Here is a 13132-nt window from a genome sequence, read left to right as displayed (position 1 = left end):
AAGTGCGGGTGGGTATATGTACCTCATTGTGTGTGTGTGTGTGTGCGCGCACGGTGGTTTGCATGTTTCTTTTCTCAGTTTCGGTGTGCAATCAAATATTTCAAAAATAAATAAATTATGTGCTTTTGTGTGGATGTTAGATTTGTTTACGTATATATGCAAGATTATAGAATATGTGTGTAAATTATACTAGAGTGAAAATTACACTATTATACGCTTATTATCGTGTATTATAAAAAAAATACAATTTATGTGCAAATTTTGTGCAAGGTTGTGTCATCGTTCATTTTAAGTTTTTTTAGTTTCTATATTCTTTATGGGTAATGCCAATGCCACTCATTTATTCTCTCTTAGAAAACTTCTTTTTTTGATATGGTGCACTATTATATGCTTACTCTTGCATAGTATAAAAAATTGCAAATTGTGTGCAAGTTATAGTCACATTTCTTTTAAGTTCATTTTTTTATTTTCTTTCTTCTTTAACAGAAATACTTATACTATCAATTCATTCTTACTTGCAATACTTATTTTTTTAGTATGTGGAAGGTGAAGGACGAATAAACATGTGAATAAGAAGGCTGGAGGAAGAAGAAGCCAGTTGAGCCATTGGATTTCGATCGAACGACTAAAAGTGATTTGACTGAACTGGAAAAGACCCGGTTATGTATGCAAGTTATATTACTATATGATTGTTCTTGCATATTGTAGATGAATGCAAGTTCTACGCATTTCATGTGCAAGTTTTTGACCATTTTTTCTTCTTCATTGTATTCTTCTTTTTAGAGTAATACCAATGCCTTTAAAGCATTCTTCCTTAGAATAAATTATACTAGAGTGAAAATTCAAGTATTATATGCTTATTGTCACATATGGTAAACTAAATACAATTTTTTGCTGATTTTGTGCAGGGTTGTGTCATCGTTTTATATTTTTATTTATTTTCGATATTCTTTATTGGTAGTACCAGTGCTACTGACTTACTCCTTCTACTTCATTTTTGACACGGTGCACTATTATATTCTCACTCAATCATATTATAAAAAAATGCAAATATTCATCATTTATTTTAAGTTTATTTTTATTTTCTTTCTTCTATAATGATAATACCAATGCCACTAATTAATTCTTCCTTAGAAAATTTTATTTTTATTAGTTTTAGTATATAGAAGGTGGATGATGAACAAGCATGGGAAAAAGGATGGAGGAATAAACACAAACTAAGCCGTTGGATCTCAATCGAACGATGACAAGTGATTTGACTGGACCGGAAAAAACCCAGTTATATACAAGTTATATTAATATATGATTGTTCTGACATATTTTGGATCAACGCAAGTTCTACACATTTGGTGTGCTAGTTTTTGACCATTTTATTTAATTATTTCTTCATGTAATTCTTCTTTTAGGGTAATACTAGTGCCCTTAACTCATGCTTCCTTAGAATAAATTATGCTAGAGTGAAAATTGCAATATTACATGCTTAGTATTCCATATTTTTGAACTACATTTTTGTGCAATTTTGTGCATGGTTGTTTCATCATTTGTTTTTAGTTTTTTCATTTTCTATATTTTATAAGGGTTATACCAATGCTACTAATTTATTCTTCCTTAGAAAACTGTATTTTTTTATATGTGCATTGTTATATGCTTATTCTTGCATATTATAAAATTTTGCAAATTGTGTGCAAGTTTTAATCACCATTTTACTCAACTATAAATAAATATTGAATAAATATAATGTGATGAAGTCCCCCGGCGAGGGGGGGGGGGGGAGGGGCACGTGTCCATGTCCATCTTGATTTTATGTTCTCCGAATCAATTTATATATATTCTTTTGAATACTAGGCCCTTATTTAAGATGGGTCCCAGGAGGAGGTACCATTTACCTTTGTCTCCTCCTCATTGAGCACAACAAGCACACCGAGGCACCACGAGCACATCGCCAGGGCAGGGAAGTGTTGCTCGGTGGTGGTGCAGGCGATCGAGGCACCCATGGGCATGGTGTGGGCCGTGGTGCGGCGCTTCGACCGGCCGCAAGCATAGAACTTCATTCGGAGTTGTTGCCTCGTGGACGACGACGACGACGCGATGGTCAATGCATGAGGCGGGTGGTGTCGGCCTTCCCGCCATCAATAGCCACGAGTAGCTGGAGATCCTCGACAACGAGCGTCGTGTGCTCAGTTTCCGTGTCGTTGGCAGCGAGCACCGCCTCTCCAATTATTAGTTAGTGACCACCGTGCACGAGACCACATTGGCGGGCACATGCGTCGTCGTGTGGTGGAGTCGTATGTGGTGGACGTGCCCCCCGTGAACACCGTTGACGGGACACGCAACTTCGTGGACACCATCGTGCGGTGCAACCTCCAGTCGCTGACGCGCACCGCCCAACAACTCGCCATCGCCGCTTTGGGCATGGCAGCATCCATCGGCTCGCAAACATGCTGTTTTTTTACAATTCATGTGTTTGGTTATATATACTTCAGATGAATTGTTTTTACTACGTGTTATAGTGCCTTTGATGGCGTTACATGATGTGCCACAGAGAATCGTCTCTAGCAAAGCCAGCCCTAGGCCATGGAGAAATGTGTCACATCGTATTTATTCAATATTTCTTTATATTTGAGTACATATATCTTATAATAATCATATATAGATGGTGTATTCAGGGCCGACCCTGAGGAGGAGGGGAGAGGGAGGAGCGGTCGCCCCAGACAAACAAGATTGCAGTGGTCACAACTCGTTCAAAATATTTCTGAATCCCCGTTTTTGCGCTGGGTCAAGCGTGTAACTTGGCCATTTGGTTGCTATGGTTGAGCAAGTTGTAGGTGCAGGTTTTTGAACTTCTAGGGTCACTTGGGAGAGTTGGGCATACTTGTAAGGTTCAATTGGGAGAGTTGGGGATAGTTTTCTCAGGAGATGGCACCGAAAAGGTAGTGGTTAGTGCTCCGGTGCTTGTTTCTAGTGGGAAACCAGGGCTGCTTAGTTGGGACTTGGGGCACATAATCATAGGGGTCAAAGTAGAGATGAGGGAAAGTGATGGGCTAGTTGGGGATTAAGCTAAGGCCTGAGGGTTATTTATTTGCTGTTAAGGTTGGTTGCTCTTGTTTACTAGTACTTCCAGTGCCTTCTTTTGAGTAAATGACAACTTTTCGGGTGATTTATTTGATATTTCCAAAATAAATCATTTTAAGTTATGAATACTCCAGTAAGAACTATATTTTTTTTAAAGTAGAGTATATTTAAAAAATATATAATTTTCAATGTAAGAAAGATAGAATCGTGAATGTGGTGTTACCTAAAATAAAACATAATTTATTCTAAGAAAGAATGAATAAAGGGCATTGGTATAGCCCTCAAAGAAGGAATAAAATGAAGAAATAAAATAAACAAAACGACCGAAAACTTGCATGATTAACAACTCGTATGCTTGTGTTATATATACTTCAGACTATATTTATACTACTCGTTTGTTACATCTAACCTCACAACCTTTTTCCGAAAAAGAAAAAAAAACACCCCACAAAAGTTGTCATGTACTCCACCCAAAAGGAGGCACTGGCAGCATTAGTAAACAAGAGCAGCCAAGCTTAACAATAAACTAATCACCCTCAGGGGCCTTAGCCTAATCCCCAACTGGGCGCATCACTTTCCCTCGGCTCTACTTTGACCCCCTATGGATGTCCCAGTGCCCAGCTAACCTGCCCTGGTTTCCTCCGTGCAACCCACCGGAATCCAGCCCACCACCTTTCCTCTGGTTTCTCCTGAGAAAACTACCCCCAACTCCCCCAACTGAACCTTCAAAGTATCCCCAACTCTCCCTCCCAAGTGACCCTAGAATTTCAGAAAACTGCACCTGCAAGGCTACAACTTGCTCAACCACAGCAGACAAATGGCCAAGTTGCCGCGCGTTGTGAGTGGCCACCGCAATCTTGTTTGTCCCAGGTGTATAATAAGCGCCCGGCCACCACCTCGCCAAAGGACCATCCATCTAACCCAGCGCTAGCTCTCTCTGCAAAGCTCCCTTGTCTACCATAAGCTCGGAAGAAGACGCCGGGAAGCTCGGCTGGAGGTGAGGGGCGGTGAGGAGGTGTATAATGCCGTACACGGCGTCGAGGCCGTCGGCGCCGCAGAGGGCGCGGGTGGCGGCGGGGGGCGGGGGGTGGAAGGCGGCGGCGCACGCGGCGTCGTGCGGGGCGGTGCCGGGGGAGGTGGCGCGGCACCACGAGCACGCGGCGGGGGCCGGGCAGTGCTGCTCGGCGGTGGTGCAGGCGATCGAGGCGCCCGTGGGCGCGGTGTGGGCCGTGGTGCGGCGCTTCGACCGCCCGCAGGCGTACAAGCACTTCATCCGGAGCTGCCGCGTCGTGGACGGCGACGGCGGCGCGGTGGGGTCGGTGCGCGAGGTGCGGGTGGTGTCGGGCCTCCCCGCCACCAGCAGCCGCGAGCGGCTGGAGATCCTGGACGACGAGCGCCGCGTGCTCAGCTTCCGCGTCGTCGGCGGCGAGCACCGCCTCTCCAACTACCGGTCGGTGACCACGGTGCACGAGGCCGCGTCGGCGGGCGCCGTCGTGGTGGAGTCGTACGTGGTGGACGTGCCCCCCGGGAACACCGCCGACGAGACGCGCACCTTCGTCGACACCATCGTGCGGTGCAACCTCCAGTCGCTGGCGCGCACCGCCCAGCAGCTCGCCCTCGCCGCCTAGGGCATGCCGGCCCTCCTCACCGGCGTCCACCAACAACCTTTTTCTCTTTTTTTTTCCAGGAATTTGATCGTCGTTGCTTATTGTTTCCTGACTCCTTGTGCGAATTAGTTGCCTCCATCGAGGAGGCGATTGATCATGATCAGATCAGCGTGTGTTCTTCTAGCTTGTGTACGTTTACCCCCTTCCATTTTTGACTACACATAGTACAAATCATTGTGTTAGTGCTACTACCAGATACTAACCCTTGTTCATAAACATCCATGCGTTCTTCCTCTTGTTCTCCCTAAATTTCTTGATGCATGTCAGTGCTATTGTGGTGTCCAAATCCTTTGTTTGAAAAGCAGCAATGCAAATTGTCATAATCAAATCCACAGCCAAGTGGGCAAAATATCTGAGGGCAGAGTGGGTGGTTAATTAGTTTAGTGGGACGCATACAATAGTCATTAGGGCCAGTTAAGGTTGTACCAAACGAAACGAATGCACATGGAGCTGTGGAGCCACGGAGGGGGTAGTGGCCACTGGCCAAACGACCATAGCTAATCATGAACTGGCCGCTAATTAAAGTATCAACTAATGGCCGCGCCGTCCTGCATGCACAGTCCAACATCAACCCGGCTGGCATTCAGGCTAGCTCAGCTGTTCTGCTTTCGACATAAACAACAGCCCACCTCTGCGCTTCCATATCACGCGCCGCCATTTCTTAATCATTTGACTTTGATATCTTCCTCCCCCGAGACTTTGAATTCTCGCCACCTTATTGAGGTCGATCGTGTGTGCGATTGCATAGGAGACAGATTATTGTTATAATTTCTGAATTTTTCAGGGAAGAGATTTTACAAACCATCCACGCTGCTGGCAGTCTGGCGCCCGTGGATCTCGATGCCCTAGTACGTGCGCCCATGCATCGATCTCCAGCTAAGAAACGTATCGTTCTCGTATCGTGAGAGAGCTATATAGTATTGCTGGGCGCTGGCGCATGACAGTACGATGTTGCACAGTTAATTAGAGAAAGCCAGATGAATTCAGTATGCAGAGATTCCGTACGTGCGTATCAAAATGCATGCGAGCGCTGTCATACAGTGTGCAGTGGTGGTGTGGAAGCAATGCAGGAGGTGACTTAACAATGGAGGTAAAGTGGATGCTTCATCCATGAAGCGCCCGGCAGAAGGAGACAATCAACACTCGATCTCGCATCACATACAGTACGACGACATATTGCTGTCAGTACGTCGATCGTATGCCATGGTAGTAGTACATGACAGTAACTAATCCATCAGAGGGAAACAAAACGCATTCATTGCCGAACGATGCAGAATGCAGTGTATAGTGTGGAAGAAATGCGCGAGCGTGACTTAACGACGGAGGTGAAGCGGACGCTTCGCCGACGCTGGAGGAAAGAGAGAGGTCGCAGCTGCATATGCCAAGTTGAGTTGAGACCGCGCACGCGCTACTCCGTCCTCATTGCCCGAGCTGCGCGCGTACATGGCGCCATTAAGTTTGGGATTAAATTTGGCTGCAGGCGCCCGGTGGGGGAATCAAACCACGCGTACGTACCATGCGTACGGCCCGCTTGTTTCTTCCTTTGTTTGCCACCAACTTGATTGATTGATTCTCGTCCTTGCTTAATTAGTACTGGCAGCAGCACGTACCGCCCCTTTGTCACTGGTTTCTACCGCAAGAATCACACTAACCTAGCAGTAGAGCTTTGAAAAAGATGGAGGGAGCGCTGCAAAAGAGAGGGGAGAAGAAAAATGCATGCTCGCTCGGCCAAACTGCACATATAATTTCATGATTGCAGTGCTGTGATCTAAATAACAAATCTGCAACTGGCGTGATGGCCTGCCCCAGCTCCGGGTTGTCTTTTTCAGCCAAGGATTCACTTGGCATTAACAAAACCGAAAGGTTAGGGTCGACATGTACCGATGTACGACGTGACGACGAGGGAAGAAATATTAAGCAGCTAGTACTTGGCCAACTTGTCCAACTAGGCGCCAGCATTTGATTTCCCTCTCCTCTCCTCTCCTCGGTCAAGGACAGCAGCTCGATTCGTTTTGCTTCCTTCCTGCATGCAGCAGCTTTCTTCTTTCTTTCTTTCATTTCTTTCTCTCTTTGCTAATACGGAGCGAGTAGGATAGATTAGCTTGCGCCATCGCGAGCAAGTGGTGCCGCTCAACTTGCCTGGCCGCGCTTCCTTTGCACGACGTACGTAGGAGTACAAGCATGAGAGAAGAGGGAAGCTTCGCGTGCCCGCCAGTCCGACTCCGGCCCTTGGCGCCTCCGAGCATCAGCTCAGCTGCTCGATCGCTTGTGTGCACGCCCGGTTCCACGGCCTTTCCGTAGAGCTTGACGAGGGGGCAGACCGCAGAGATCCGAAGATCGACCTGAGTGAGATTTGCATCATGTGGAGCATCTTTGTTTGACGTGCCGACTCGCCGCTAGGGCGGTCTTGGCGAATGGCCCTAGCTAGTCTTGGTACGTATAGATGGACCCAGATGGCAAGGGGGTGTCCCTAGCTACCGTCATCAAGGGCATAGGACACCATGTAGATCATGATGCACAGGCTCGCGGCTGGCATCACGCTCGGGACAAAGGGACCGTGATCGGGTCCAGCCAGCGCTGGTCGCGCGCCATGGCAATCCGTCTACGACTAGGAGACGAGAGATGCCGCTGGACGTTCACGTACGCGGGCAAGCCATGCGTGCCGTGTAATGTTTCCATGTAGTACGTGCGTGCGTGCGCTCCGTTTTGTCGCGAGACGGACGGGATTATAGAAGGCGGTGTCGACCGCCGTGCCGACGTCCTGGCCTGCCAACCCGGATACAGCCAGCCGGACACAGTACGCGCACGCTCCGTGCCTCCTTCTTCCTCGTCTCGATCGGGCCTCGAATCCCAGAGAATCAATCAATCTCCCGGGAGCCCACAGCGCCCTGCGGCGGACTCGAGAGCGTGCAAATCTGGGGCGCAGCGCGGATCGAGCCGTACGTGCGTGCGTGTGCGTACCTGCGGCGCTTTGCTTGACCTTAACCCCGCTGTCCCCCGGCGTGGCCCGTACTGATCCTGCTGTGCGTGTGATGATCGGGGACTGCGCGCGGCGCAGGTGGTCGAGTGGGTCGTATCCTCGGCGGCGATTTTATCCGACTAATCTTATGGCCATTTGGCCAAGTTGGCGTCCGTCGAGGGATGCGTGCGCCGGCGCCCCCGCGCGCGCAAGTGGGGGCTCGTTTCTCGGCAGCTCTTGGTGGTGTCGCGTAGCTGCTGCGTGTGTGCGTGCGTGCGCGCGCGCGCGGCGGCCGGTTGTTGGTTTGCTTCGTTGGGGATGAAGCTTGGGCTATGAATGATCGCGTCGGCGCGCGGGCGGGGGCTGGGCGCAGTTTGTCGCGAGGCGCACTCGATGATTTTTTCCCGGGCGAGGTCCGTGTAGGGTACGTACAAGATCGGAGGGCTCCCGCCAGGTTTGACAGATCAACTTGGACGTCGACAGTGCTCGTGTGGCAGCAGTTGGCCGTAGCTGGTTGATCTTACTAGCACAATTCGACTCGATTCATGTCCGGAAGAATATCATATCTTTCCCTAATAATAAAGCACGGATTGACTCCGTGGGTTTACCGTCACAATACGCTTCTTTCTGTGAATTTATGCTTTCAGTTTGAATTTTAAACACATACGCAAGGTGGTACTAAAATAAAGTTCTCATATATTAGCTCTTTTTGCTCAAGCACCCACGATCGGTTTCCCAGGAACGATCGATCCTTCCTGACCGATGCCTGGTCAAATTGTTCTGGCCCATGCGGCCCAATGAAGCCTGACAAAAAACGGCCACACAAAAAAAGTTGCTATTATGAGGACTCGAACACGGGTTGCAAGAAAAATGCACAAATCGAGCGTCCAACTCAGCTGGCCCATCCTATGCTTAGAGTAACAAGGATTACCTCTCTTAGTCTATCATAGAATTTTCAGCCGCCAGGCCACATTATTCCGGCCCACCTTGCCGAAGGAAGCTACACAAGCGAACGGGCGAAGCTGGCCCACAGCCCGGTGCAAAAAAGTATTCGATGGTGGGCTGAATCAAACTCTGAACTGCATATACGATAACCAGTGTCGCTACCAACTGACATAGCTCATGGTGTATTTTTCTTAAAAAGAACTCATGGTGTATTATATTTAGGCTGTTGATTCACCTTTTAAATAGTCCCATACCGTTCTCTTAAACCCAATCTTTATAATTTATATACATCTTCAAATTTTCTCAATATCAAGGAGCCGTCTCGGGACCCAATATAGAAGGAAATAAGTCTTTCCATAATAAAAGATAAGGAAGGAAAGAGGGAAAAATAAAGAAGGCAAGAGGGAGGGACTTCATGTTTCTTGACAGAATAAAGAAGGAAGGAGAGAAAAATAAGAGAGGAAAGAGGGCAGGGATTTCATATGGAAAGAGGAGGGATTTCACATGTCGCATGGCAGAATAAGGAAGGAAACAGGGCGGCGATTTCATGTGTAGACAGAGAAAAAAATGGAAAGTGGAAGCTGTCCCATATAATTAAGTAAGGAAGGAAAATACAGAAAACTAAAAAAGGAAAGAGAGGGAGGGTCTCCAAATGGGGGATATAATGGCACTAAACGTCTCCATCCATGGATAGCAATGGCATCAGACAAGTTGAACTACTTTTTATATCTGAATTGTTGACGTCAAATTATAACTCAAAATCAAATTATGTTGGAATTGTTTAACATGCACAAAAAAATACTATGTCTAAATCACAATAAACAGGATTCATTCTATGTTGGTCATGTACAATATTTTTATGAGAACAAAACAAATTTTTGCTCTTAATTTTCTGCTCGACCAGCTAGCGCCCGTCACAAACTCTTACAATCCTTCTAATAAAAATAATGTTGATCACCAAAGCACAAGCAGTCGTACTCCCTGCTGTGTGCAACACAAACTCCACACTTTACTTTGTTCTATTAGCCAACGATGGAGGATCTTTGTACAATGCTCCTAATATCATTGCCCTGCAAAAAATGCTTCTAATATTATTACCCCGCAAAAAATGCTTCTTATATCATTGGACACAAAATAGTGCTATGCTACCCAGTCCCTAAACCTAGCCCACACTGGTTCATGAAAATCTTTGTTGCCTCCGTAGTGAAGCAAGAATGCTATACTAAGGGCCCGTCCGGAAGTGCTCTGGCTTCCCAAACGAGCCAGCTTCTCCACGAGCCAGCGCTAGCTAGCTTCTCGCGGGAGCCAGCGATCGTTCGGCTGTAGAAAACGCTTTGCCGCCCCCTGTAGCGAGAAAAACGGTTCGCCGCGCCCTGTAGCGAGAGGAAAGTGCTTCAAGGAGGCACTTCGGGAGGGCATTCCATGTAATATCCAGCAACTCCCACTTCTCGTTTTCCAGGAGCTGGGCGATCGTAGCTTCTGTTTTTTGCACTGCGGGCCAAGCGGATTCCGGGAGCAGGCTTCTAGAAGCTGCGGCGTTCGGCCAGCTCCTCGCCCGCTTCCGGAGAAGCGTGGAGCCGGAGCACTTCCGAACGCAGCCTAAGACTTTACTATTTTTATTATAGTGTGATATTTTTGGGGCATCACCGCATCACTGAGCAACGCCAACAAATACGTGAAGAGATACTTGCGACCAGGTAGATATTTCTGTGATTTAAATTGCACACACCTACAGTACACTTATAAATTCCTTTTGTTGTTATGTTTTTGCACAACACATCTTTTCATGTTGTTTCTCATGTGGTAGTGTGGAAGATTTCAAAGAGTTTACTAATGTCACCATGTCTGGCAGTCGGTCGTGGGAGGAGGAGGACATGTCTGGCAGTCGCTCATGGGAGGAGGAGGAGAGGGAAGGGTCTTGAGCTATTGGGTTTAGGAAGTATGGTTTTTTTCTTCTTCCGTTGCAACGCACGGGCATTTTTGCTAGTGGAAACCAACATTCGGTGAAAACCACGAGAAGAAGATGTTTTGAAGTTTCAAAAAAAATTCTAAAAAGGGTGTTAAGAGGATGATATTTTATCGCCGCACAAAATTTCAAGTTGAAATACATTACGAGATGAGAGTTATGAAAAAGAGAAAATCAGCGTTGAATAGTGTTGAACAGTAGTGTCACTATTCAGAGCTGAATTTATTTTTTTCATAGCTCACATCTCGTAATGTGTTTCAAATTAAAATTTTGCGTGGCGATAAAACATCACCCTCTTAACATCCCGTATTTTTTTCAAGTTTCTTCAAAACTTTAAAAATATGATTTCCTCGAAGTTTTCATGGAATATTGGTTTCTGTATGATATTCTCCCTTCATGTTCATGTGCATGTCCACACCCCTCAAATGTTAGCCGACCAAAAACACTATACACGGTCCATACAGCTGAGCTGTCCGGCATCCTCCAAACACAATCCATATGTGGGCTGAAAATAGGGAAGCATGAACGCTTTCGCCACATCGGATCCGATAGGTCAGGCCCATCCCTAATCCACTTTAATTGACCAAGGCCACCTAATCCAGTGTTAGGCTTTATTGCATTATTAGGATAGACATGATTGGATCATAAGCCTAGACAATAGACCACCTAATGCATAAATCAAAGAGGTAGCTTAGGATCTTACCACCAATGAAAGCAACCATTGGTGTTGACGATGCTAAGTCCCATGCCTGCTTGATGCAAGAGTGGTGCAAGCCCGAGATAGATGATCGCAACGGGTAGCGGCGTCCCTTCGGGCGCCATCGACACTACCCCGAAACAGTGGCAGAGATTGGAAATGATCTTCCCGTTGTGTAGAGCTCTTTCAGATTGGTTATGGTTTCGGATTTTGGAATGTGGGGAGCAGGAGTAAACCATACGTGAACTAAACCAAAACCACTTGTCAGCTAGGGAAACCGGCGCACACCCATCCCATCGTGCTGGGCCGGCCTATTCCACTTTTTTTCTAGTTTCTAATACGCAAAAAATGTGTGTGAACAAGATTCAAACCCGTGACCTCCACCTTAAGTTTAACACACACTAACCACCCAGGCAAACCATAGGGTGTGATAATATATTTTATTTTCTTCTTTTATACTTTGTCCAACCAAGTTTTTATTTTTATTTTTTCGTTCTGGGTTTTTTCTGGACAGGTCTTTTTTTGGTTTCTTCTTTCCTTTTTCTGTTTCTTTTCTTTCATCTTTTTTCCTTTACCTTTTTTTCAATATCGATGAACTTTTTTCAATGTTTGATGCACTTTTTCAATTCGATGAACTTTATTTCAAATCGATGAAGTTTCTTAAAAAATTTATGAACTTTTCAAATTCATAGAACTTTTTTCAAATAGAGGAATTCTTTTCAAATTCGATGATTTTTAAAAATTCGTGAACTTTTTTGAATTCATGATTTTTTTATTGTTTTGCCTTTTCTACAAATGTGATCGAGCGAACGAGAGGGAAATAAAATGCGAAATCTGCATGGGCCGACCCACCAGTGTTGGCGCGGGGAGCTTCCCTAGCGCGGTGGTGCCTGAAACACCGAATACGAGCTCCCGAGGAGAACATACGTTGGTGTTTGGCCCCTCCCTTTAACATTATCTTCATCATTTCAGCTAGTTGGGCCTTAGATCAACATTCTTCCCCTTGACCGTTAGGCTCAATAGCTTTTTCTATTCTCCATAGGAATATTATACCAAAGTAAGGTGTTACAACTACCAATAAAATGCCATTGCACCTCTCATAGCACAAATCCTATTTCGAAATGAAATACATGTTACTTTACGGGGAGTGGTTTATATTAGCGGTCCCATAATTCCAGGATCAAGAGGCTTTCAATAATCCCATGCCAGCTACATGCTCATGAAAAATATTGGATGGTAAGCCTTTAGTAAGAGGATCCACAATCATACTTGTCTTACTGATATGCTTAACATAGTTTGATCCTAGGTTCTATGTTGAACAACATGATACTTTAGGTCAATGTGCTTCGCAGCAATAATTGACTTGTTGTTATTCACATAGAAAATTGTAGGTTCATTATTGAAGTACAGTGTCAGTGCTTTGAAAATGATGTCTACCACTTTTAAGTCGGGGAAGGAAATTCCCTAGCCATACAATCTACTCGGTGGCCTCATAACATGCTATTTATTCTACCTGCATTGTAGATGAGGCAATTATTGCTTGCTTGGAGCTTTTCCACGATATGACTCCACCAGCGAGTGTGAATATATAATATAACGTGTATTTCTTACTATCCATAGACCCGACATGATCATAGTATGGATAGCCAACAGCTTCTAGGTCATTATACTTTCTACATGGAAGCATGAAATCTTTAGTACCTTGCATATAACGCAAGACTTTCTTTGTAGCCTTCTAGTGGTCCGGTCGCAAATTAGATTGGAACCTGCCAAGCATCCCGGTTACGAAAGCTAAGTCAAGGCGTGTACATACTTTAGCATACATG

The 13132-nt window shown here is 45.8% G+C and overlaps 1 protein-coding gene across 1 annotated transcript; it reads left to right on the top strand.

Moving 5' to 3' along the window:
- The first annotated feature begins 3833 nt into the window (after window positions 1-3833).
- Window positions 3834-4955, top strand: LOC125536241 (abscisic acid receptor PYL4-like). The gene has a single exon (XM_048699430.1). It carries the CDS (start codon window positions 4095-4097, stop codon window positions 4698-4700), a length of 606 nt encoding a protein of 201 aa, XP_048555387.1. The 5' UTR covers window positions 3834-4094; the 3' UTR covers window positions 4701-4955.
- The last annotated feature ends 8177 nt before the right edge of the window (window positions 4956-13132 follow it).

The sequence above is a fragment of the Triticum urartu genome, chromosome 1 (genome assembly GCF_003073215.2).
Source record: "Triticum urartu cultivar G1812 chromosome 1, Tu2.1, whole genome shotgun sequence".
NCBI lineage: Eukaryota > Viridiplantae > Streptophyta > Magnoliopsida > Poales > Poaceae > Triticum > Triticum urartu.
Note: the sequence above shows the minus strand (reverse complement) of the source record. Positions and strands in the feature narration are given on the sequence as shown.